Source organism: Zalophus californianus, chromosome 1 (genome assembly GCF_009762305.2).
Source record: "Zalophus californianus isolate mZalCal1 chromosome 1, mZalCal1.pri.v2, whole genome shotgun sequence".
NCBI lineage: Eukaryota > Metazoa > Chordata > Mammalia > Carnivora > Otariidae > Zalophus > Zalophus californianus.
The window spans coordinates 141765590-141779151 of NC_045595.1; the positions used below are offsets into that span (position 1 = coordinate 141765590).

Here is a 13562-nt window from a genome sequence, read left to right on the forward strand (position 1 = left end):
ACTTGGGGTACCTGTGGGGAAATCAAAGTGGGCCGTTTATGTCCAAGGGAGCCCCTGGGCCCCTTCATGCTGATTTGGAGGTATTTCAGTCAGAACCTCATAAGGCGGCGAGGAACTTTTTGTTCCTGACTCCTCGATAGTGAAGACAGAAGGAGCAGGCATGGCACCTGAGGGCACCAAGGATGGTATAGAAGCTGGTTATGTGAGTGGAGCCCATGGTGGCACAGAAACAGAACAAGAGGGAGGAGGAGACAGAGGTGGCAGGCGTGCTGCCAGAAAGGTTGGAGGGAGATTTGAAGTGTGGACTAACATTCCTTTATCTCTGTCTCCTGCCTCTCCTTCAAAAAGCAAAGGCATAACAGGCTTTTTCTCTGATTGCTTTTTGGCCCTTTGCTTCATCTTTTCAAAGTATGTTTGAGTGGGCTTTCTTTGGGAACAGAAGGCGTATTCCCCATCTTCTTGGCAAAAGTTCAGGAAGAACACAGAACAAACAAAGCTGTTCACATTTGTTCTTCTCCCAAAGTTGGGGGGCTTCACCCATATACAGGTCAGATGGTGTTATAATTAAAAAATAAAAGCATCCTTTTCTTAGCCGTGGCCTTTTGGCTGTATTCTTTCCATTTATTCAAAATAAGGTGCAATGAGCTATTGGATGGGACAAAGATAGAACATTCCATGATACACAAATTTAACACAATGCAATACAACATAAACCACACATACACCAAAACAGATCTGTTCCAAATTCCAAATGCAATGACCACTATCCAAGTCCCTTTCACTTTCTCCCAAAAGCCACAAATGAGAAACTTACGTCGGCGTGTACTCCAACGGATTTACCCAGTCCAGAAGTTCGTCAGTTTCCCGCAATGCTCCTTTCCTTTCCACTCAAACCAAAAAGTGGAACTGGCAGTTGGCATTGGTCCAGAATCCGAGGGACTTTCCCAAGACAAAAGCAGTCTCTGCAGCTATAGAGTTGGTCCCCGCAGTCTCCCTTCCAAGGTCACTGCTTTGAGCAGCTTGTCTCCCATGACCATCAGAATACTAGCCTGGAAGTACAGAGTAAGTCCTGGCCTGCTGCAGGGTCCGCTGCTTTATCCACCCCAGCATGGGAGTGCTAGCTGTCCTGAGTGGCCTGCCAAATTTGTTACGGAAATTCAAGTTGGGCTGCTAGTCGCTTGAAGGGCCAATACTCAAGGGATGAGTTTTGATTGGAAAGGAATATGAGCTTTATTCAGGAGGTTAGCCACCTGGAGAGGAGGCAGACTCTTGTTCAAAGACCAACTCCCAGGTTTCTGCCTGGCCCAGACTTTTTAAAGGGATTTAATCAGTTAAGGGAGTGCAGGGGTCTGTGACATTTCTTGATTAGGTGCAGACTCCATGATGTTGGCTACAGAGTTATCTTGGTGCTCGGAGGTTGTGCAAGAAGTTCTGGTTCCTTGGTACCCAGGGGTTGTACAAGTGTATGTACTCTGTTCTTTTCGCAAAGGAGGGCAAGGTCTAAAGATGGACAAAGGGAAGTCAGGGAAGACCTTTGTGTGAACTTAAAAAAGAAAAGCATTTTGCTAGAAGATTGCTGAGCTAGTCAGAAAGCTAAGTGGGCTTCAAACAGACCTGCTGGCTTCCGAGGCCTGGGGACATTCTGGTCTTTTACTCCCCAAGGCCAGTGGTCTGCAATCTCAAAGAAAGTAAATGAGCTCTATTACCCATCAGGGGCTGTAAGTCAGCCAGTGAGGAGGCTGTTAACTTGAAGCAAATTAACACTTAAGACAAGCTGGAGTGCTGTTATACCTTCAGATGAATTTTTCTCTCAATACGTTCTTAATTTACCTTCACCCTTCTGTTCGTTTGCACTTGTTTTCATTCTTTTTTTTTTCTTTTTGCTTGCCAAAATAATTTATTATTTTTTTCCAGGCACACCTTCTTCCACTCAATCCTCCCCCCTTCCATTATATCCTTCCTTCATGGACATCTTAATTTTTCACTTCTTTATTCTCGGAATTTATTTAAATACTTTGTTTTTGTCTTTAAGACTATGTTTGCTCTTTAAGGCTCCCATTTTTTGTTTTGTCTCCAATGTGAAGGTTCACAAATGCTAGGTTGATTGAGAAATATAAAGCACGTTATTGATTGTCTCACTGCAGTGAAAGAATAGATTGTGGTAGCTGGTTAGCTTCAGGGACAGCACTCCTGCTGGTAGCATTAACTCTGCACTTCTAATCTTTTCTGATAAGCATGCCTTACAGGGAGATAAGAGAAATCAAAGACTTCTTTTTTCAACCATGTAGTTTTGAAGTCAGCTAGTGAAGTTCCTAGTAGATGCCATTTTAACTACCTTCCAGATAAAAAGTCTGAGCCTCAAAATCAAATGTTTCCTCCCTATTCCCTCTGGCTCCTTGTCAAACCCTTTGACTGACTAAAAACACCCAAGCTTCACATCATAAAACAAAATCTTTTAACCATGGAAGGATCAGTGAACACGTTAGCTGGAGAACAGGTGTGTTTTTGTGGATATGAACTGACTATCATAGCCAGTGAAGCTTGACTTCACTTTATGCATTAAGTGTGTTCCTGAAAAAGATTAATGAACATGAATATTTATGGAGTAAATCATGTTTTGTCATACAATTATACTATGGAAGCCAAAAACAAAGGTGAAAGAAGATTAGAGGCCAAACTTAAATATCATACCATGCAATTTAAAAAAGGTTGGCTCTGATAATTTGCAATCAATGTATATTTATTTCTCTCAAGGCAAAGCCCACAAAAAGCAATCATAGACAATCTACGTTATCTTTGGCCATTCGTTGGAAGATAGTAAAATAAATCATTCTGTTACTTGGTAGTTCGTCAAAAATTCATTCTAGCTCCAGGAAGCAAGGACAACTTGAATAACTTAAATAATACTTCCCGGAAGTTCAATTGACTGTCAGATATACAATATGAATATTCAACATTATTTTTATTTGTCAGTGCCTAGAACACCAAAGCCATAAATAGGTAAAGTCAATCACCAAAAGGCCCTAATTACAAAGCAAGTTCTTGTAAGACATTGTGAGACAATCGCATAAATTATGTTTTGGCAAAGAACTTTGAGAAATAATATTTCTGGGAAAACATGAGGAAGATAAGCAGCTTAAGTATAGCAAAAATAAATAGAAAGAAAGAAGAAAAAGAAAAAGAAAGAAAGAAAGAAAGAAAGAAAGAAAGAAAGAAAGAAAGAAAGAAAGAAAGAAAGAAAGAAAGAAAAAAAGAAAGAAAGAAAGAAAGAGGCAGCTAAATTAATCTTTTCTTCTTTTAATCATCATAGCTTTTTTCCCCTAAATGATTTCATGACCATCAAATTTATTAAATCCATAGCTTAACTTTTAAAAAGGTTGCTGTTAATGTCTTTGACATTTGTTTAAAAGAAAACCACCGGGTCAAAATGGTGTCACATAAGCCAAATCACTAAATCTGGGCTTAATATATAACCTACTTGTGGTGTCAACCTCCCCCAGAAATGTAGTCCTAACCAGTTAGTCAGGAATTTTCTGATCAGCATCAATGAGGTCATCTGTCACGGGGGCCCTCCCCCACCAAAGGAAGACGAGGTAACCTGCATAATAAGATCTCCAGCCCTTTCCGACGGGGGAATGCCATCTAGCTTGAAACAATCCTTTTCTTTTTCTCATAACTTCTTGCCCCAACTTCTTTCCTATAAAAACCTTCCATTTTGTACAGCTCCTTGGAGCTTCCCTCTACTTCCTGGATGGGATGTTGGTTGATTCATGGATTCATGAATTGCTTAATAAAGCCAATTAGATCTTCACATTTGCTCAGTCGAGTTTTGTTTTCTGATTCCATTATTTTCTAATCCATTAATTCATTTATTTCTTAATTTGAGACAGATGAAAATGGTGCTAGTTAGGAGGCTTTTTAAATAGTCCAAGAAGACCTGATAAGATGAAAGTTTGAGGAAACAGGACAGATGGAGAGGGGAAAGAATTAAAAAGAAATTGAAATAGAGTTAGAACTTGTTGGTACGTCATGGAGGGAGATGGAAAAGAGGAGAGTGACTTCTCAATTTCTAGTTAGGTGCTTGGATGGACAATGTTTTGCCATGCTTGATAAGGTAATCTTTTTAATGATTTTTTAATCTTAGAACAATTTTAGACTAACAGAAAATTGTGAAGATTGAGTACAAAGTTCCCATGTACCCATACCCACTTTCCTCCATTAGTAATATCTTACATTAGTATAGCATATTGGTTAGAATTATTGACCCAATATTGATAATTTATTAGTAATTAAATTCCATACTTTATTCAGATTTCCTTAGTTTTTACCCTAAGGCCTTTTTCTGTTCCAGAATTCCATGTGGGGTATTGCAAGGTTACAAGTTGTCAGGTCTCCTTAGGCTCTTCTTAGGTGTGGCAGTTTTTCCATCTTTCCTTGTTTTTGAGACCTGACCATATGAGATGTCACTGATCAGTTTTATAGAATGTATTTCAGTTGGGATTTATCAGATTTTTTTTCCTCATGATTAGACCAGGGTTATAGGCTTTTGAAAGGAAGGCAGAGATCTGAACACTTCATATTGTTAAGATGGCAATTCTCTCCAAATTTATCTATAGGTTCAGTGTAAACCCAATTAAGATCTCAGAAGGATTTCTTTCTTTTTTTTTAAGATTTATTTATTTATTTTACAGAGAGAGACACAGCGAGAGAGGGAACACAAGCAGGGGGAGTGGGAGAGGGAGAAGCAGGCTTCCAGCCGAGCAGGGAGCCCGATGTGGGTCTCGATCCCAGAACCCTGGGACCATGACCTGAGCCAAAGGCAGACGCTTAACGACTGAGCCACCCAGGTGCCCCTTTCTTTTCTTTTTTTAAAGAAAATAACATGATCATTTCTATATTTTGGAAAAGACAAAGTGATGTTTGCCAGGTGCTGAAGGTGAGCATTTCCTATAAAGAAACACAGAGGAACTTAAGGGTGGGGTATAAATGTTCTAACTAAATCTTGATTGTGGTAGAAATTACACTACTGTGGATATCTACCAAAACTCATTGTAACATGCAGTTAAAATGGGTAGATGTTACTGTATGCAAAGTATACCTAAGAAAGCTGATTTCAAAATTGTAAGATGATCATTTCAAATTTATTTATCTCCCTTAAGCTTTTTAGCAAAAAGGCACAGTGCCATAGAAAGAATAATGGGTTGGCAAGCAGAGGGAGAAAGAAGAAAGTATGGTAGCATGTAGAAAGGCAGTCTATATGAAGTCTTACTCTATGTAAGACAATCATGAAATTTTTCATATGTGTTCTCCCTAATTTCTAACAAAATCTCTTTTAGAAATGAAGACAGAATTGATAGCTATTGAATTAATTTACATAGAGCCATCTGTAAGTCAGGAATTTGAACTCAAGATCTAGTGTGTTTCTAGAGCTTTTTTCTGGACAGTTCTCTATGTTACTTTTCTTATGCTGCAGAACAGACTTCCAGACCTGGCTGTTAACCCTTACCCTCTGTGAAAATGTTCACTTCACATAATCTCTCTGAGCATATTTTATTGTCTGTAAAGTGAAGTCAAAATTTACTAAACGTACAATGTTGCTGTAAGGAATAAATAAATTCATGCAGGTGGTAGGGCTTTATGACTAACTGTAAAGTATTAAACACAATTGTTTTGATTGCTCTTTTTTATTTTCTCACTATTATGAATTATTGGAATTTAAGTTCTGAATCTCATTATTTAATCAATGAGCACTCAGGTCACTGGCTATATCAGAAAATACTGTCAAGATTCAACATTTTAACATGTTCAGAGAACAGCTCTGCCATATTAAACAAGTGCTATTTAGCAAATCTAAGTTCAGCCATGTAATCAGAATGCAGGGCCCATTGAGAAAAGGATGGGGAAGGTCAAATACTGTCCCCTCCCCCAGAACCACAGAACAAGGACCCAGGAAAAATAAAGCTGTTTAGAGGCATGTGACTGCATATTAGCCTGTTCCTGGCAGCAATGTCTGGAGGAATGTGTCAATACTGTGTACTTCTCTTACTTTATTTACCTGAATCAAAGAATAAAGCCTGCAAACATGTATCACTGCAGAAGTTCATTCAGATGCAAACATCAATAAATCTCAAGGCAGGGGGGGCCTCACTGCAAAAGTTCCTGTCATTTTTTTTTTTTATTAAGCATTTGCCTGCCACTGATTATGCATTTACAACTCCAACACTAAAAAAATAAAATTCAGAATACAGTAGTGATGATGGCTGAATTATGGTCAGCAGTGAACAGAAACAAGGAACAAAAGGTGGGTCTGTGATTGCTGACTTAGCTATTTGTTTTTGCCTTTGGAATTGTGTGATCTGGACACACATTGGCCAAGGCATCCTGAAGGGTCCACTCTGCTTGACTGTGCTCTAGATAGGCTACTTCCTGACCACAGATTCTTTTTTTTGGTTTCAAAGATTTTATTTATTTATTTATTTGAGAGCTAGAGAGTGTGAGTGGGGGGAGGATCAGAGGGGGAGGAGAAGAGAGGGGGAAAGAATCTCAGACTCCCAAGACTAAGGCAAGCACACTCTGCATTTGGGGCAGAGCCCAACTGGAGCTTAATCTCATGACCCTGAGATCATGAACTGAGCCAAAATCAAGAGTCAGGCTTAAATGACAGCCACTCAGGCATCCCCTGACCACAGATTCTTAACTTCCCTTTTCTTAGACTGTTTCCATTAGAAAACTTGCCATTGTAGATTCTTTCTCTGGTTCTTTGAGAAATATTCTTCCAGTCTCTTCCCTTTTAGATATAATCTTCAAGAAAGATAGGGCCTCTGCCTCCCACTCTGAGTGGTGGAGATAGGAGCCTAACTTTTACAATAAGTGTCAATTGGCAAACACAGATAGCCTAATCACATTGACCAATCTCCCCACTAAAGTCTTTTCCATTAGTTCACCCCAGCATTTAAAAATCCAGCCTTTTGTTTCAGCAGAATTAAATTCAGTCTCTCTCCCCTACTGTAATAACCTTGACCCCTATTGCAATAGTTTCAAATAAAGTCTTCCTTGCCATTTTAACAAGTATCGGTGCAATTTTTCTTTATCAACATACACACACAAACTATGTGCTATAATAATGTGCAACCATGCAAAGCATTTCCACTTGCAAAGTGATTTTGATCTAGTGTATTATTGTAGCACCGTAAGAGAAAATTAATATCCCTGTGTTCAAGAAAATGAGCCTAATATTCGTAGAAATTAATTCTTGGCTAATGTTCCAACTATTAACTGAGGGATCTAAAGCTTGAACCCAGAGCATTTATTACCATGTCTAGGGCTCTTCCACCTCCACCTCAGTAACAGTTTTGCTCTAAGAAACATCTCAGCAATGTTACGTTCTGCACAAATATGTAGATATTTAACAACATTTACTGAGTTATCAAGGCTTCCTGAGGGGAAAGGGGATTGATTTTTAAATCTCCTGAGAGCAAACTCATTTGGTGGTGCAATATTATGGCTGAACAGATAAATAGAGGACATTGTGTTCTTACCATAACAATGTTAAAGCTGAGTTTAACATTCATGACTATTAATGGAATCATACTTATTTTGTTATATCAATATTTGTAAAAGTGTACCATCATATGACATTATACACACCGTTTTGTAGCCTCATGGAGACTTTAGGTAGAAAAAGCCACTAGCCTTTTATTCAACCATAAGTAGATCTAAAAGTTAATTATGTACTTTTTCACTAAAATTGTTTAAACAGTATATTCTTTCCTTATGCAATATCCATCTCACTGTTACTTGAATAATAAAAAGCATGAGAGTTAAAAAAGAAATGTGATTTGCCTTGTTCATTTTCTCCCCTCCCTCTGAATTCTCAATGTAGAATTAGTGAATGCATGATTTCTTTTGGCCTCTCTAATCTTGATAATAAATGAGTGTGAAACTGCTGAAACATGGTGAGTCTTGATCGTGCTGTATGTACAGGACCAGAACTGTTTAATTATGAGATTATCTGCCAGTTTATGAAGAGGACTAGGAGACAGACACAGGAAACGTAGGTTATCTGATCAGCATGTCTAATTTAATGTACTGACTGTCTTATCTTTTCTCTCTGGTTTGAATGCTGAAATTTTAGACGCTAGAATAATGGAAAGCATAACCAAAGTCTTCATTTTGGTGGTAATTTGGGTGGAATTCATGCTGAGGAAATACCCCAAATGGACTATGTGTACAAAATGCAAATATATACACATATATAAACACACAAAAACATTAAGCTGCCTTCAGGTATATCCTAAGAATTGAATGTCCAGTATAATAATGTATTCTGATTAGTGAGAGTAACTGTATATGCCAGATCTAGGTTGCCTATTTTTCCGATAAAAATATTTTTCCTTAAGATTTTGAACTTTCTTTGCATAGTATTTGCCATTAGAAGCTACTATAAGATTTCTCCATGACATAAGGTCAACATCCAAGCACTGGTCATTGTCCAATAAGTGTGCAAAATTAACATGAAGCAATATATCTATATATAAAAGAGTGATTATGGCATATTTAAGTCATGCTTTTTGGTATCCAGTTATAATATTTGGTAATTCCAGTTATTTCAAAGATCATTGTGAAAGTCTTTTAATTAAGACAAATTAGGGGTACCTGCCTGGCTCAGTTGGTAGAGCTTCTGACTCTTGATCTTGGGGTCATGAGTTTGAGCCCCATGTTGGGTATAGAGATTACTTAAAAAAAAAAACACAAAAAATTAAGACAAATTACATTTAAACCTTGGAAATCACAGGTTGGTGTGTTTTCAGAAGTCCTGGGAGACAGGGTGCTTTGCCAAGGAGGCTGCTATTTCAAACAGATAATAGCTTCTTGATAGCCAGACTCCTGTCTTATTTATTTCTTTATTCCCCCAAATTGCTTAGCATGAGGCCTCATACAAAGTAAATGGTCAGTAAGTGTTAAGCTGGCAGTGTTAGACTTTTAAAGACGGGAATTTTTCATCTAAATATGAGTTGTTGAAGTGTTAAGTAAGTCTGGTATTAGCAGGCATTTGGTTGTTAAAGAATAAAATCCCATTTTTTACTTCATATAAAAATTACCGTCCACTTCACTGAATTCCTTCCAACACCTCCACCAGACTCCTTCTCATATACTGAAATCCCCACAGCAGCAGGACCTCTGTGGTATGCCAAACATTGAGTAGATTTAGGACTTCACCTACAGTAATTACAAACGCTATTTAATGCTTCGCTTCAATCCCTTAAGCGACAAGGGCAAAGCTGAACTCCTAAGTGACATTATCAGATACTAACACAAATAAAACTAATTGTGCCTGCGGTCTTCCAAGTTAGTCTTTGTGACCAAGGCAGGTGCTCCTTCTGCACACCTTTAGCAAGAACTTCTTGTCATTCACAACATCTCAGTTAAAGTCTTCAGGAGCCAAGAAACAGGATCTTCAGGTACCTTTCTGATATGGGGATTTCTAAGTGCTCAAGAGGACAGAAATTCCACAGTAAATTCCTACACAGTAGGGAGAAACGTGATTTTGTTTCTCCAGCTAACTACAATATGTATACAGAACTAGTTGAGAGAAAGCTTCACCATTATTCACAAGAACTTTAGGACAAATCTCATTTTCTCAGACACTTCATAAAAACACCAAATGTTCCTGGAGTCAGTGATGCCACAGGAATCATCCTGAGTGGACCTCCAGGCATTTCTCTTCTGTCTAGAACCTTAGAGCACAAAGGCTTTTGAAAAGCAGGGGATGGAAAAGGAATCAACTTCCAGGCTGAGAACGGAGGGTTAGGAAAAAGTACAGTGATTGTGTCATTTTTATTTATAAATTTCTCTCCTTCATGAGCATAATATTAAAACTTTTTAAAAAAATATTTTTAACCAGGTAGAGTTACCCTCATTTTATTATTATTGTTGTTATTGTTATTATTTAGAGAGAGAAGAGCACGCACATGGGCAGGGAGGGGTGGAGGGAGAGAGAGAGAATCTTAAGCAGGCTCTACGCCCAGCACAGAGCCAGACGTGGGGCTCAATCTCACGACCCTGAGATCATGACCTGAGCTGAAAGCATAAGTGGGACGCTTAACTGACTGAGCCACCCAGGTGCTGGAGTTACCCTTATTTTAATTAGCAAGTGAACTGACAGATGATGATGTTCTCTGTCCTCAGCTTAGGTACTATTTTGAAGATCAGTAGGAGAAGCATTATTTCAATGATGTCCTAGAAGAATACTGACACTCAGGCACACCAGCTGTGCTAAACAACCTTTTCTTTTGCTGCAACAACTTATTGTCATCCCATGCCATCGTCACCTGCATTTGAAGAAGATGTATATTGGTACATTGGTAATACTATCTCATATTTATTGATATGTCAATTTAGAGTGCAAGCTACATATATCTGTGTGACATCATCAGGACAGATAATATAAAGTCCTCTTCTTACTCATGATGGAATTCACAAGGCCTAAAGATGGAGAGAGAGGTTCTTTCCCAATCAGAAATATTCTACACATAGTAATCTGAATAACTTTTCACACATTAATGAACATAAGAAGTAACACATCTTACTTTCTCTTCTTAAGCTTACACAACATAATTTAAGATTATATACACTAAAAACAAAGTACTCTACCTGGCCCTCTGGGAGACTGACGGTGAACCTCACATGGTCCCTCCAGATATGATTTGAAGGAGTTGACATTGCAATAAGTCATGTCAAGATGATAAGAGCTACACATGTGTGGATTTTATGAGTCAAGTATGGAGGAAGACTCACAGAACAGGTGGGGAGATTTCACCTACAGTTTATGGAGAGAAAGGTAGCAATTAAGAGGAAAGGGATCAGAAATGGCCTCATTTACCCTAAAACTCCTTGTTTTGTTTTTAAAGAAACACCACCAAAAGGGGATGAGCTCAGTCAATCCCTTCCTCAGTCATCGGCTCCCCACCATTCTCCAAATACTATCCCCAAACATTTTGGAGGCAGGGGGTGGAGGGAGAGGCAGCTAATCAGAGTCTGAGAGCAAGATGATCTGCACTCTGTAAGCAGGCCACTGAAGGGCCTTGTAACACACCTAAACCAGGTTTGTTCGATTCGATCAATAAGGCCAAATGGGATGCACGGAATGCTCTTGGCAATCTGCCCAAGGAAACTGCTAGGCAGAACTATGTGGATTTGGTGTCTGGTTTGAGGTCTTCGTCTGACTTCTCTAGCCAAGTGAAGCCTGAAGCAGACAGGAAACAAGCTGGATATGAAACACGGGTGATGACCTCTGAAGACCGCATCACAAAGATCATGTTGAACCGGCCTGCCAAAAAGAATGCACTGACCACACAGATATATCGGGAAATCACGCTTGCACTTGATGACTCTACCATAACTGTTTTTACAAGAAGTGGTGATTATTACTCTAGCGGAAATGATCTGACTAATTTCACTGATATTCCCCCTGAAGGAGTAGAGGAGAAAGCTAAAAAGGGTGCCATTTTACTGAGGGATTTTGTAGGCTGTTTCATAGATTTTCCTAAGCCTCTGGTTGCAGTGGTTAATGGTCCAGCTGTGGGAATACCCGTCACCATTCTCGGCCTATTTGATCTTGTGTATGCATCCGGCAGGACAACATTTCACACTACTTTAAGTCACCTTGGCCAAACTCCAGAAGGATATTCCTCTTACACTTTTCTGAAGATAATGGGCCCAGCCAAGGCAGTAGAGATGCTCATTTTTGGGAAGATGTTAACTGCTGGAGAAGCCTATGCTCAAGGACTTGTTACTGAAGTTTTTCCTGATAGCACCTTTCAGAAAGAAGTTTGGACCAGGCTGAAAGCATATTCAAAGCTCCCCTGGAATGCTACGTGTATTTCGAAACAGATCATCAGAAATCATGAGAAGGAAAAGCTGCACGCTATTAACGCTGAAGAAAGCAACATCCTCCAGGAAAGAAGATGGCTGTCAGACAATGCATGAATGCAGTCATGAACTTCTTAACCCGAAAAGCCAAGCTGTGATGCCTGTTACAGCAGAGTTACACATTTCAAAGGAAGGGATGTGCTGTCATTTCTGATTTCCAGTACTTGAACTAAATAAATTCTGCCTTTTCTCAGTGCTAAATTAAAAAAAAAATTAATTCATTTAAATCACTTAGTTCCCAGAACATGTGAGTTGTTATTTTAAAAGGATCAAGATGATAACATTAAAATATCTCCCAGAAAACAATTGTAAAAGTGAAATCTTATCATTTAAGGTTTGGTAATACACAAACTTCTGGCTTTGTCATGACTCTGACAGATTTTTCTCCTTGGTGAACTCAACTGATTAATTTCCAATTTACCTCAATTGAGATACCCAGAAGGAAGAGTAGGAGGCGAGCCTTAAGTACCCAGGGCTTTATGACTTGCATTTGCTGCTGTCAGGAATTGCCCACAATCCTTTATAAACCTGGGGATTCATGTGATTATAGAGTCTTACATCCCCAATGTGATTACTGGTTTCTCTGCTTCTTTCACGTACTCTGCAATGTTCTTAAGACCCAATGAGGGTTGAAAAAACAAGACTTTTATTGCTGTAAGTGACCTGAATTGTATGATTTTTATCTTCCTCTTTAGAAATAGCGGTAATAAAACATGGGCCCATCCTACCTCTCTTCCTAGGACTATGGTGATGAATAAAATAATTGCAAGCAAGCAGACCATTTGTTTTCAGCTTTGGTGTTCATTTTTCTGAAAGAGCTGTCGTTATTTTTGACAGTGCCCTGCTCACTTCCACAGTTCCCACCGGGAGCAGTGCCAAGACCAACCAGACTCCCAGCTGTGTTCATGTGGGCCTTTCATCCCTGCCCTTGCGATCTTTCTCATGACAGTTCCTTTTCTTCTGGAATGTCCTATCACAATCTTTGGACATCTAAACTCAAATTAGAGCAGGCCCCGAATAATTTAAAATTTGGTAATTACGAAGAAGAGTGGACTCGTATGCTAAGGCTGCCATAGTAAAGTACCGAATCTGGGTGGCTTAAAACCACAGGAATGTATTCTCCCCCGTTTCTGGGAGCTAGATGTCTATAATCAAGGTGTCAGCAGGGCCATTCTCCCTCTGCGACTCAGAGTAGAATCCCTCTTTGCTTCTTCTTTGCTTCTGGGGGTGGCTATGGATTCTTGGCACTGCTTGGCTTGCAGTTGCATCACTCCAATCTCTCCACCTGTTGTCCCCTGGCAATCCCCTGCGTGCCATACCTTCACATGGCATTTTCCTCTTCTTATAAAAATACCCAACATTATTGGATTTTATAATGACCTTATCTTAACTTGATTATACCTGCAAAGACCTAATTTCCAAATGAGGACACATTTAGATGGACTTGGATTAAGACTTCAATACTTCTTTTGAGGGGACAGAATTCAATCCATACAAGGAATTTTATAAACGGTAATAGTAACACAAGTATTAGATATTATTTTTCATATGTATATTTCCAAAACTTCTTTAAACATAGTAGAGTGTTACAATACACGTTAATTAGAACCTAATTGGCTTTTATCCCCATG

General features: G+C 39.0%; 1 protein-coding gene across 1 annotated transcript; it reads left to right on the forward strand.

Moving 5' to 3' along the window:
* Positions 1-11061: 11061 nt before the first annotated feature.
* On the forward strand, positions 11062-12029 carry LOC113918548 (enoyl-CoA delta isomerase 2-like; the record flags this gene model as incomplete). Its single annotated transcript, XM_035723827.1, is given in 2 exon segments — positions 11062-11977; positions 11980-12029. Coding segments are annotated over 2 exon segments (966 nt in total), but the record flags the coding sequence as incomplete, so codon positions are not given.
* Between the last annotated feature and the right edge of the window lie 1533 nt (positions 12030-13562).